Raw genomic sequence first — 13174 nt, 5'->3', positions numbered from 1 at the left:
ACTCAGTTCTACTTCGTTTTCAGCCAACTGCTAAGACAAACAAGTTTGTTTACATTTATGGGAGATAATGGTACATGCTTCTTATTTACAATGTCACCTGAAAGTGAGAACAGGCATTTGCATGGCACTTTTGTAGCCGGCATTGCAAGGTAATTACATGCCAGATATGCTAAACATTCATATGCTCCTTTATACTTCAGCCACTGTTCTAGAGGACATGCTTGCATGCTGATGACACTAATTTTAAAAATGTGTTAATTACATTTGTGACTGGACTCCTTGGGGGAGAGTTATGTCTCCTGCTCTGTGTTTTACCCACATTCTGCCATATGTTTCATGTTATAGCAGTCTCAGATGATGACCCATCAAATGTTGTTCGTTTTAAGAACACTTTCACTGCAGATTTGACAAAACGCAAAGAAGGTACTAATGTGAGATTTCTAAAGATAGCTGCAATACTCGACCCAAGGTTTAAGAATCTGAAGTTCCTTCCAAAATCTGAGAGGGACGAGGTGTGGAGCATGCTTTCATAATTCTTAAGAGCAACACTCCCATGCGGAAACTACAGAATCCAAACCACTAAAAAGGAAAATCAGCCTTCTGCTGGTGGCATCTGACTCAGATGATGAAAATGAACATGCATTGGTCTGTACTGCTTTGGATACTTATTGAGTAGAACCCATCATCAGTATGGACGCATGTCTCCTGGAACGGTGGTTGAAGCATGAAGGGACATATGAATTTTTAGCTCATCTGACACGTAAATACCTTGCAACGCCGGCTACAACAGTGTCATGCAAACACCTGTTCTCACTTTCATTGTAAACAAGAAGCGGGCAGATTATCTCCTCCACATGTAAAGAAACTTATTTGTCTGAGCAATTGGCTGAACAAGAAGTAGGACTGATAGGATTTGTAGGCTCTAAAATTTTACATTGTTTTGTTTTTGAATACAGTTATTTTTTGTGAATAATTATACACTTGTTAAGTTCAACTTTCATGATAAAGAGATTGCACTACAGTACTTTTGAGGTGAATTGAAAAATAATTGTTTTTTACAGTGCAAATATTCATAATAAAAAATAAATACAAAACGAGCACTGTGCACTTTGTATTCTGTGTTGTAATTGAAATCAATACATTTGAAAATGTGGAAAACATCCAAAAATATTTAAATATATTATTGTTTAACAGCACAAGTCATCACTATTAATATTTTAAATCGTGCAATGAATTGCGATTTATTTTTTTTAATCACTTGACAGCCCTACTTTGTTCACCACTTTGCCTAATTATTTGTAGTGTGCTTATTATCAATGGGTGGATATTTTCATTGCATTGTGATTGGCATCCTTAAAGGTATATCCACACTGCACGCTTTTTTTGGCAGCTTGTAGATTAATATTCAGGTAGCCTCCCAAGCACAAGTATAAACAACAGTGTTCAAAGTGAGGCCTGACTTATGCAAGTAGAGTAAAGACACGGCTGAAGGGTGTGGGGATATACCAGACTACATACTCTTACACAGCTCTCTCTACTCACCCAAGCCAGGCCTCCCTGTCTGCACTGCTATTTTTAGCAGTGTATCATCCCGCTGCTGAATCCCTTCCCCACTGCAGGTAAAGACTCTGGCAGTGGAGAACGGCTCTGCATGCTCCCCGTTGCTGGAGCCCTTCCCTATCGCAGTGAAAGGCTCTGGCAGTGGAGAGCTGCTGAAGCCTTTCCCCATTGCCTCCCCTTGGCCAGAACCTTTCACTGACGTGCAGCTACACACCACCGTATGGATGCAGCTTGCTTTTCACTGCAGCGTGTAGCTCCAGGTACACTGCTTGCCACTGCCAGTAGTGTGGAGTGAAGACGTTACCCGAGAAAGCTAAGTATCAATTAGCTCTTCAGTAGTTTGGAAAGGTCTTTTTTGTCACGTGAGTACCATGTGTTAATACCATAGGTGTAACAACTTATGAAATGGTCATGCTGGGCTCTCTAACTAAAAGCAGATCATGGGATCATGTTCAGTGCCACATCTTATCTGTATTTGTGGTTATCTTAGTTTCTTTGTAAACTGTCGGAGACATTAAAATATAAATACAGAAAAATAATTCACATGATTATTAAATCACCTCCTAATTGTCGACCCGTTTACATCTGAGAAGAAAAAAAGTGACCTTAGAATAGGAAGCTCAGATTGGTAAATTCCTAATATCCTATGCAGAATGACTAAGGGACAGAATCTCCATTTAGAAAATAAAGAAGAAACAAGAAGGGTTTGCCTGGGCTGAATGATGAAAATTAGAGAACAGATAGGATTTGAGGTCAGTAAGGTCAGTAAGGTAAGGTGAACAACTTAATCATAAGTAAGACAGTAGCTCAATTGGTTTTTGCACACTAAACTGCTATGAAAATGGCTGCTGATTTTGGTAGATATGTCCCTTACACTTACAAGACATATATCAAAAAGAAGTAAATTAAGTCAAGGAGGAAGCATGAGTTGACTTGGTATGAAATGACCCTTGCACGTAATTGTATTAATGCTTTTAAACTTATGTAGCACAATTTACTACTGCTTAGAATGAATGAAAAACAAATTTCTGTTTTATCATGGGAGTGACCAATTAAATGAAAAGTTGTCCGTTAACATTATTGTAACTAAAAATCTTAAGACCAGCATCTGATATTTAAAAATAAAAATGTTTGAACTTTTTTATAGCTCCGTGCTAATGCCCTGATCAAACGAGGTAGTATGTATATGCAGCAGCAACAGCCTATGCTGTCCACTCAAGATTTTAACATGGCTGCTGATATTGATCCTCAGAATGCAGATGTTTACCACCACAGAGGACAGGTAAGAGGTGTATTGCAGAGTTTTACCTAATTTTTTAAGTTTAAATATTTGATTAGCTTGAACTAAAGGAAAAATACAGAACAAAGATTAATAAATTGTTATACACACTTGATATAGTGCATGGCAAAAACTGTGAATTCTGACAATAATAAGCTTACACCATAACATTAAATCCACTAGAAATAGAAGGGAGTTAGTGCATACATATATGGTAATAGTTAAATACATAGGCAAAACTCACTAAGACTAAATGGGTCTGTTCACGAGTTAGATCGCATTTTTTTTTGTTTAATACAGAATGTGGATTTGAAATAATTTAGCATTGCTTACCTTGATCATGCTAAACGAGAAACCCAGCTCTTTATTACTTATGAGAGGAATGAAACTTCTGCGCAACGTAACTTAGGAAACATAAAATAAATGCCTGGGGTGAATGAAAAGGAAGAATTTGAACTTGGTTAATTTTGTGTTTAGAAGATATTTTAAAACACAAGTTTAGAGAACTAAGATTATATTGTTAACCTCCAGATAATCCATTAGTATCAAATGAAGTGAAGTCAAGTGGCTTTGGAAAACAATGCAGAGAGCATGTGCAACATGAAAACCCACAAAATCTGTGCCAAAGGATTAATGCAGATAACCAGCATCAGAAATAAGAAAAAGGAGGTGCAGACCTATAGGCTGTATGCTTATATTTGAACAGTTGTGAATGAAGCCGAAGTTCAATTCTTTGACAGCTGTTTGGTACATTCAGTGCCAGGGACTTTCCTGAAGATCATGTAGGGTTTACGCTACAATTGTAAGACTGAACAAACAACCTCTTCATATCACTAACTAGTACAACACAGAAATCCTGTTTAAGCATATAAAACACAGATTAAACGCAGAATTAGGATTTATTCTCTCTCTTTAGCTGAAAATCCTTCTTGACCAAGTTGAAGAGGCTGTGGAAGACTTTGATGAATGTATTCGATTACGACCAGATTCTGCCTTGGCACAAGCACAGAAATGTTTTGCATTGGTAAGTGCTGTCCTATAATTTTTGTGTCTGTGTTTTTGCAGTTTTCACTGAACTTGTCCAGGTTTATTTTGATGTTTTGGTTTCCTATTTTCATTTTAAATAATTTGAAATATCATGCATCAATATATCTTGCAATCCTTTGACATCAAATTCAAGAATTAATACAGAAAACTTTTTAGTCAGCCTGGGAGTATTTGTTCATTTGGCCAATTCTTATCAATTTTTCTGTATTTGGGCAAGTACCTCATATCTTATCATATCAATATTTTTTAAAGTAACCATTTATTAACATCCTGTAATAAAGTAATACAATTTTTTTCTTATTAATCACATCAAATACAGCTGTTCTTTACTAGTGCAACTGGAAAAAACAAGACAGTCTTCTAGAAGGGGAAAGTATCTATTTCAAGCAAGTGGATATTCCACTCATATTAGAGACTTTGCAGGGGAGAGCTGGCATAATGGGAGTAGGAAGGGAGGCTGCTGGTGACTACCATGCCTCCCCATCTTATGCAAGGTCCATGCCACTGGATGGTTGGAAGTGTGGCCAACTCCTACAGATGCTGACTTAGCCGAATGCAGGCATGCATACCACTTTGTGTAATTTGTTTGTAATTATATTGGATTTAATGTAACACTCTCTCTCTTTCTCTCAGGAGGCTGATTTCCTGTCCTGGCTACTTATTTTGTTTTCTTACGTTTTTACTCTGTTCCTTAATAGTATCGCCAAGCCTATACTGGAAATAATCCTTTACAAGTTCAGGCAGCCATGAAAGGCTTTGAGGATGTCATTAAAATATTTCCAAGGTGTGCTGAAGGTTATGCGCTCTATGCTCAGGTCTGTCATAAACTAATTCTGTTTTACTCATATAAAAATAACGTGCACTAAGCAAATAGAATTTGGCACAGTTGTGTTAAGTACACTTGTTTATGTGGTTTCCATTGTAAGAAAGTATGACTGGAATGAATAGTCAGTTGGCTTTAAGTTATCTGAATGCATTCACTGGTACTCTGACTTCAGATGGGTAATGCAGGTGGGGACCAGAATAGAGTTCCTACGATGTTTGTGTGTTTTCAGCAGCAGAAGTTACTGAAGACAAGAATTCTTAAGGGTGGGGTATAGCTCACAACCTCAGACTTGTGCTCACTGGTTTATTGTTCCTCACTCGCAGTATAATTAGAACAGGTCATTGTGGACCTGCCATTACGCACATTGTGATCACTAATCTGTGCAGTTAAAGCTCTACGGCAGGGGTCAGCAACCTTTCAGAAGTGCTGTGCCGAGTCTTCATTTATTCACTCTAATTTAAGGTTTCACGTGCCAGTAATACATTTTAACGTTTTTAGAAGGTCTCTTTCTGTAAGTCTATAATATATAACTAAACTATTGTTGTAGGTAAAGTAAATAAAGTTTTTTTAAATGTTTAAGAAGCTTCATTTAAAATTAAATTAAAATGCAGAGCCCCCCGGACAGGTGGCCAGGACCCAGGCAGTGTGAGTGCCACTGAAAATCAGCTCACGTGCCGCCTTCGGCACACGTGCCATAGGTTGCCTACCCCTGCTCTATGACATGTTTCTGAAAGGGTTGATGAACCAAAAGACCAACAATAGTGATTTTTTTGCAAATTAACAATGGTGATTAACTTGTGTATGTGCCTGCCCATATCTGTAATGAGACATCCAAGTTGGGAGGGAATGGCACCGACGCAGTTTTAAGTAGTTCTAGATTCGCTCAGTGTGTTGTTCATTTTTTTTAAAAGTATCTCTTCCCGTGCAGGCATTAACAGATCAGCAGCAATTTGGTAAGGCTGATGAAATGTACGATAAGTGTATTGACCTTGAGCCAGACAATGCTACTACGTATGTTCATAAAGGGTATGTATTATTGAGTCACTATTGTCTCTGTTACCATTAAGGGACTGTCTGCATTTCTGAATAAGTCACTGTTTTCAGGCCTCATCACCTGATTACGTATATTTGCCTTAAAAGTTCAACCCAAGACTAATTGCTCTTCCCCTGAAAATACTTGAGTAATTTCAAAGTTGGAAAAATAGCATTATAATTTTTTTGTTTTTTTTCAACTAAAATGTAAATGGAACTGAAATTTCAGTATGTTTTCCATTAACGTGCATTCCGAAAAGAACATCTAATTGATATCAGTGTAAGAATGTTAGTTTACAAATCTTAAAACTTCTTTACGCAGTCAGTAACCATTCTAAATTGGAGCTTTATGCTCCAAATCTTCATGTGGACAAAAACAATTTGTGGTTGATCCTCCTAATGGAAAGAGTTATGTACACATGAAGAGGAGATAATTTCTCTTTGTTGTCCTTAAACTGCTGACAGTCTGTTATTTAAATGACTTAAGTGTCTTCATTTCATATATGAAGTGAAAATCATTGCCCACTCTGCAAAAGGAACTATGTTTTTTATATGGGATATTCACTTTCCCTACGATAGGCAGGACTATGTATGGAATATATAGAAATAAGTCTGGTCTGTAACTGTTGCGTCTTTTTGCAGTTTACTTCAACTTCAGTGGAAGCAGGATCTAGACAAAGGCTTGGAGCTCATAAGCAAGGCCATTGAAATTGATAACAAATGTGATTTTGCATATGAAACTATGGGAACGATTGAAGTGCAAAGGTAACTTTTTTAAATATAACGCTTTCATTTGCAGAGACTAAAGCTGTCAAGTTATCTTTGGAATTATAGAAATCCAGTAGGTTTCTCTACCACTCTTGAAAACTTCTTTGTATTGGAGAGTAGCTCCGAACAATGGGAAGCCGTGGGGCAGGACCCAAGAGTCCTGACTTGCCTAGTGTAACGTTTGGGGAAAATCCTCCCTTCTCCCTGGCATTTCACCATCTAGTGGCCCCATAAATTCCCCCAGTTCACCAGGAGTTTGTGCTAATGAGATAAGAATAGTGTCTGGAGTAACCCCTTTTCTGTAATTGGCATAGTGCAGGTTTCACACACTGCATTCAAGGAATTGCTTTCCAGTCATGATTCAGCCTTTAACACTTACATGTCGAGTGTGGGAGGAGCAAGTTAAATACAAGGGCCATCTTTTATACAATTTTTGGTGGGCAGCTAGATCAGCTGAAGTTCAGGTGATAGGATTTTGTCAATTAGGGGTGTAGTAATGTGGTGAAAGTTGTTTCTTAAAAATAACCTCTGTACACCCCTTGGTATGATCTTAAAAAAAAAATCCACACCCAAGCCTATGAAAAGCAAAAAAGACTGCTCTGATTAGTGAACTAAATACCCATCTACATGTCCCTTCTTGCTCTTTAAACTCATTTCACATCCATGACTAATAGGCATTCCCTGTGTTTCTGTTAAACCATAGTTCTGCAAGTAATCTCTCTTGATGGGAGAGGACTCCTTAATCCATGCCCTTTTCCCCAAGAAGTTTGAGCAGACTAGGCTCCAGACACCCTGGCCCCGACTAACTCTCCTTAGAGGTTGAGGGTTGTTTCACCTCTCTGGGACTATTTGCATGAAATTCCAAAATAGTCTAACTAAAAACTGAGCAATCAGATTGAAACCACTTGCAGAATATCTAGTCATAAACTTGGCAGCTAAGCCAGATACTCACGGCTTTGGTTGAGTTTCAGTGAAGAGTCCTTGTCTCCCCTCTGACCAAGCCTATCAGTCTCGTCCTCTGCCCTCCCTTTTAAGCTGTGTCTAAGAATCAGTGTGTTTTAGTAGTAAGGGTGCTGTATTGAGAGTCAGGAGATCTGTGTTCTAGTCCCAGCTGATCTACTGGCCTGCTGGGTGACACTGGCAAGTCACACTGGCTGGCTGTGCCTCGGTTTCCCCATCTGTAAAATGGGGATAATGATACTGACCTCCTTTGTGGTATTTTGAGATCTACTGATAGAAAGTGCGCTATAACAACTAGTATTACAACTGTGAAAATTCATTATGCTGGAAAAATGTGAACCAGTTTTGCTCTTAGAATGGATATAGACAGTTAGCTGGCAACTGGTTAAGACCTCTTACAATATTTTACCTATTATCCCTTCCTCCAGCTATTTGAGTTTGTATCCCCTTTGCAATTCTTCCAAGTTCACAAACTGACTTGGTAAAGACAAAAGAATAGCACGCTGGAGTAAGTGTTTTGGGCAGTGTAGATTCTGTCAAAGTCCATGATGTACCTGGCATCAAAAAAGCAGACAGTTGTATTTTTTTTGCAGGGAATAATTTGCAAGCAGTTTTGTTCAGAATAATTAATCTGCATTACTTGAGCTGCCATCTTGATTAGAAGGCCGCTACTAGGCTACTTCATTACAAGTTCAATACATTTGCTTTTATGGGCGACAGAGCCCATTTCCTCAAGAACACGGATTGAAAACTTCTCCCTGGCATCCCCATGTTGCCTGTGTAATCCCTAAACTTCCCCCTTTTTGGCATGTCATAGAGTCCACTGAAAGCTGTTCCTCCAGATGATGTAGTTGAGTAATAACAAAGCTAGTTAAATCTGTGCTCTCTTGCATCAATCATGGAAAGTTCTTGTCTGAAAACTTCAAAACGTGACCTGTAAGACAAGTGTTTCCCTCCCCTGTGTTGCCTTTGGTTACCAAATGTGCTGCTGCGTTTCACTGATGCAATACCTATGGGTTGGTAAACTCCCTGGGAATAAAGGTTCTATAGAAATGTAAAATGTTACTTAGTGTCTTAATTTGATGATGATCTGGTTTATTTCAGAGGCAATCTGGATAAAGCCATTGAAATGTTCAACAAAGCTATTAACCTGGCCAAATCTGAAATGGAGATGGCCCACCTCTACTCACTCTGTGATGCTGCTTATGCCCAGACAGAAGTTGCAAAGAAATATGGACTGAAACCGCCAACATTGTAAAGAAACAATGGGGGGGGGGGAAGAGGGAGAGAATGACCTTTTAAAGTAAAGTTGCCCACTTCAACCTAGCCTTGAAGACACTGTTGCAAACGATGTTGAATGGTGGAACTTAGTTTTTTCCCGTTCGTGGTGTTGTCATTTGTTACATCTATTAAATGTTTAGGTGTTGTGGGAGTGGCTGTTGAAAGAAGTATGCTGTGCTGTGACTTGTTCCCTATGCAGGAAACCTTACCAGCTGTTAAGGGAAATAAAACAAAGTTGCAAGGGAACAAAGTATATTTTGGCCATGCAAATAAAAACTTTAATTTTTGGGTGATGATGATGTGAACGATTTTTGCTTTATCAAAATAGAATTTTACAGCATGTTTTCCTGTTGATTTTATAGCTAATAGTGCTGTAAAATAGGTTTCTTTTATATGCAGTTAATTTCTATGGGTTGAATTTAGTTTTGCAAAAACAAAACTTAATTTACTAAACTATTTAATTGTAGGGATTTTTTAAAAGCCAATAGATGTGAAGACAAACCTGTAAATACATCCAAGCATGCACAATCTTCCCTTACAACCTCTTCCACCCTCTGCATAACTACTTAGAAATGGTCCCGTGGCAGCTATGAAGAGGTTACTTTGGTCGTCATTTCCCTCTCCCCAAAAAGCACTTGTGTACTATATTTGAGAGCTATTTAAAAAAAGCTTTCATTCTGCTGAAAAGGAAAACGCCCTTTCCTTCTACAGCTGTCCTCACTCTAATGCCAGTAGAAATTGTTAAAAAGCTTCCCAGTGCTTCTGAGAATTTTTCAAGAAACTGAATGTTCTGCTGAGACTGGGACTGCCAAGGTACGGTCGTGTCTGAGTTCAAACTTGGGACAGTTCAGTGTTTTGGCCTAGATGTAACAGATAATACGGTGTTAACATTTCAACTCAAGAAATCCATAGATCCTTGTTCTAGCCAAGTGTTTGTAAATTTCCACGAGAGGATTGGATGAGAAAATGAACAAAGCTGTCTGAACTACCCAGTACTAGATTTGGAATCTTAATTTTCTTGTTACTTAGAGCCCATATTTGCTAAAACTACAAATGTTCTGTACAAATAACACAATTGTTCAGTGAACAGCACGTTCCTTCTGATTGACTTTTTCGTAGAACACTAGTATAAACGAAGTCTTCCTATGGCTAGGAACTGTAAAGGGGACTGTAGATGCTGCTCATTACTCTTTGGAACCAAAGTCAGTCCATGATTACCTCCCACTAGCTTCATGGGAGGTAGGGAGCTCTTCATATCTTCCAGATGTTTATCTTGCATCTCATCAAATTTCATACCCTTAATTTTGGGTCTTATCTCCACCCCAAAACTACATGCAAATTTATGGTGACTTTCTAATCTGTGTCACTTAAAGGAATGAGCTAAGCAAGTGCAAAACTAACTGCTAGCTCTGGCATCTAATGGGGCAAGATGTATTTTTTTACCTCAGCCTCTCTGTCTTTCCCCTTCCCTCCCAGCAATTGCTCTGAATAAGGGGGTGGAGGAGGACCTGGAGACATACTGGCTTAATCCTTCCATTTACATGATTCAGGAACCAGTTGCTTCTGAACCAGTGGTATGGGTGTGGAATGAAAGATGATTGAAGACACAAGCAGTCTCAAAGGACGCTGCATTAAAGAAGAGCACAGGGCTGCTTATGAAATTTTCAATCTGTATTTCTATTAATCAAAAACAAAAACATGCCAAATCCTCAGAAACTACTCATAAGCTTGACTGTATCCTGTTCTCCAGCAGGGTTTTTATTTGCATGGCCTTATCTACAACGGACAGTTATTTTTCCTCCTCCTCCTCCAAAAGATTAAGGGGAAAAAGCATGTGCTGCCTAATACTAGCATTCCACATCACGGACTGTTGCCTGCTCGTCAGATAGTTGAAACTGCACTGAAAGATGCATTTGTCTGTAATTTTTTTTTGTAAATGACTTATCACCTGTAAAGTCACCAAATAAATATTACATTCAGATCTCTCTCTTTTACATAATAAGGCCAGGTTTTGGTGGAAAATTACTTACCTGCTAAGTGGAAGTTGTACCAATCTAGAATTGTGTTTTGTGTAAACAAGGTTTCTGTGAATCTAGGAGGAACTGATTCTAACTAATGAATATTCAAAACTCCCTTTTGTCTTCTCCAAAAAAGAGTGGGATAAATAAACAACCCAAGCTGTGACTCCTGCCATTTGCTCAGGCACAGTGTTAAGAACTTAACATGAGGAAAGGCCATCCAATCTGTAGTGAGGAAACTGAGCAGTCTGCATTCCACTTACCTGTATGCAGTCACATCCTTCACTGCAGTTTCTGCTCAGAATCCCAGCAATAGCATGCTGTAGGGATGACCACTAAGGATTGCCTTCAAGCCAGGAATGTAAACCAGCTTTTAAAAATTCCTGTGTTTTCCATAGTTTATTTAAAAACATAATCTAGGGAAAGTGAGCCACTGATACTGCAGACTTGGTACACCAGGCACTGTGAGAAGCAGCTTCCCCACATGTTTCTGCCATGTAGCTTAATCCTGATCTTGTAAAATCCCTGCTATTCTAGTTCTTGCACAAAGAGTCTTAGAGAGGCATGCCAAATAGTTCACAAGGTGCATAAATGGAGATTAGGAAGAGATCATGCTTCATTTGGGACTTAAATCAGCAGGATTTGAACCCAGATTCCAAAGATGAAAAACGAAGGCAGGCTTCCAAAACTAAATTGTAACTATTCAACAACTAGTCTATATAGTCTATTGGACTGAGGAGTGAGAGCAGCTGAATCAGTAGCGATAGCTCAGCCCAGACCTCCCAACAGTGCTCATACCAGCTTTCCTGCCTTCTGTCTAAATGCAAGATATTTCCCTCTTTTCTGTCATTCCTAAAACTACTTTTTCCTGGCAGCTGAACTCTGGGGAATATGCTGATACTGGTGCAGTGCTGGTGATATTCTATATTTATAGAATTCTGATGCATATGTATGTAATACAGCGCCTTAATAAAGTATCTGTCTTTCATCAGCACAGAAAACATTAGTGACAGCTTTAACTATTAAATAGTGTAAGAATGGTGTGGGAAGGGTTTTTTTTTGATTGTGTGAAAAAACAAAAATACCCCAAATCCCCACACATGGCACTGCATCCATTTCAAAAGGAGATCAATGAGCCACATCAAGAGCTGATGTAAGAAGGTTGCCACCTGCTCATAACAGTGCTATATATGTGAGCCTCAGCTATGACCATTTTGTGACCTCTTGTCAAAATGAGAAATGTTATTCCAGTTTGGCTCTCTAAGAAAATTGTCCCTGCCTAGATGTGAATTTTCTCTTTATCCTACCACCAGATGTAGATTGCACTTTACATTTGCAAAACTAAGAATCAGGCGATGTAGAATCCTGCTTTTTTTTTTTAAATCCTCCAAACATGAAAAATAAACTTTAATTTACATTCTGCTGCACAGGAAGCAAAAAAAACCACCCCAAACCTTATCCTTCTATCAGACACTGTAGTTTAAAAATGAAACAAATAGCTGATGTTTTATAAGTCATATATGCTGACCTGGGTTATCATGCTGAGGGTGGCAGACAGGAGGGGCTCAGGGGATGGCTTCTTGCAGAAATTTATATTAAACTAGACTCAAAATGGTACATTGTTTGCTAAATCTTTTATATTTTTCAACTAATACATTTTCATTTCGTTTTATAGTGTGGTTTGGGGAATTCTTATGCAGTGTGTCTACTTAATGAAAACAAGGTGCTGAAATGACTTTTTCTTTGAGAAGCAAGCTGCTGTGATTGCTATTAGAAGGGCCTTGTAAAGTGCAGCTACTGTTATGGTGCTTTTTTTGAGAGAGAGGCAACTGTAAACCCTGGAAATTGGAAAACAATGTCTCTTAGGCTCAGAGGTAGCAGAAAAGACATTGTTTTATTGCAAAGGTATTTTAGCCACTTAAATTGCCAGTTTGTCATGATGAAGCATGTTACCAAAATTTGTCCCTCATTTCAGTGAGGGGAACAGTAAAGAAATGAAGGATCCTCTACAGCTGATAGGCCTCATCTCTACCCAGATGGCTAGTACAGCAAACACCTGTGCAGTAATCTTCAGTGGGAGCTGCAGGTGCTCAGTATGTCTCAGATGTAGGACCAAAGTAGTTTTGCTTTAAGGATCTGCAATTTAAAATAAATCCAGTCATCCCCTCCATGAGGGGGGGAATTCCAGACCCAGATGGGTGGCAGGATCACAGCCTCTATTAGGGCCAGTGATTGGTGCTTTATTTGTACATTGCAAAGTGGTAAAATATTCCAGGAGCCATCTCAAGCCACAGTCTTGTTTAACTGGATTTTCTTAGAGCCTGTGAAAAGGATGCTGTACCACCACCACTAGGTTATAGCTTGCAGAAGAATCCATGCCAGCTCCTCTTGTTGCATTAAACA

General features: G+C 38.7%; 1 protein-coding gene across 3 annotated transcripts in view; it reads left to right on the top strand.

The window, feature by feature from the left end:
• Positions 1 to 12443, top strand: part of TOMM70 (translocase of outer mitochondrial membrane 70) — a 31918-nt gene extending 19475 nt beyond the window's left edge. For all 3 annotated transcript variants that reach the window (XM_045001748.1, XM_045001750.1, XM_045001749.1), the window contains exons 7-12: positions 2708 to 2842; positions 3756 to 3863; positions 4585 to 4701; positions 5641 to 5738; positions 6387 to 6509; positions 8577 to 12443. In XM_045001748.1, coding sequence (XP_044857683.1) covers positions 2708 to 2842; positions 3756 to 3863; positions 4585 to 4701; positions 5641 to 5738; positions 6387 to 6509; positions 8577 to 8730 — 735 coding nt within the window. In that variant the 3' untranslated portion in view covers positions 8731 to 12443. The remainder of the gene's footprint in view (positions 1 to 2707; positions 2843 to 3755; positions 3864 to 4584; positions 4702 to 5640; positions 5739 to 6386; positions 6510 to 8576) is intronic.
• The last annotated feature ends 731 nt before the right edge of the window (positions 12444 to 13174 follow it).

The sequence above is a fragment of the Mauremys mutica genome, chromosome 1 (assembly GCF_020497125.1).
Source record: "Mauremys mutica isolate MM-2020 ecotype Southern chromosome 1, ASM2049712v1, whole genome shotgun sequence".
Classification (NCBI taxonomy): domain Eukaryota; kingdom Metazoa; phylum Chordata; order Testudines; family Geoemydidae; genus Mauremys; species Mauremys mutica.
Note: the sequence above shows the minus strand (reverse complement) of the source record. Positions and strands in the feature narration are given on the sequence as shown.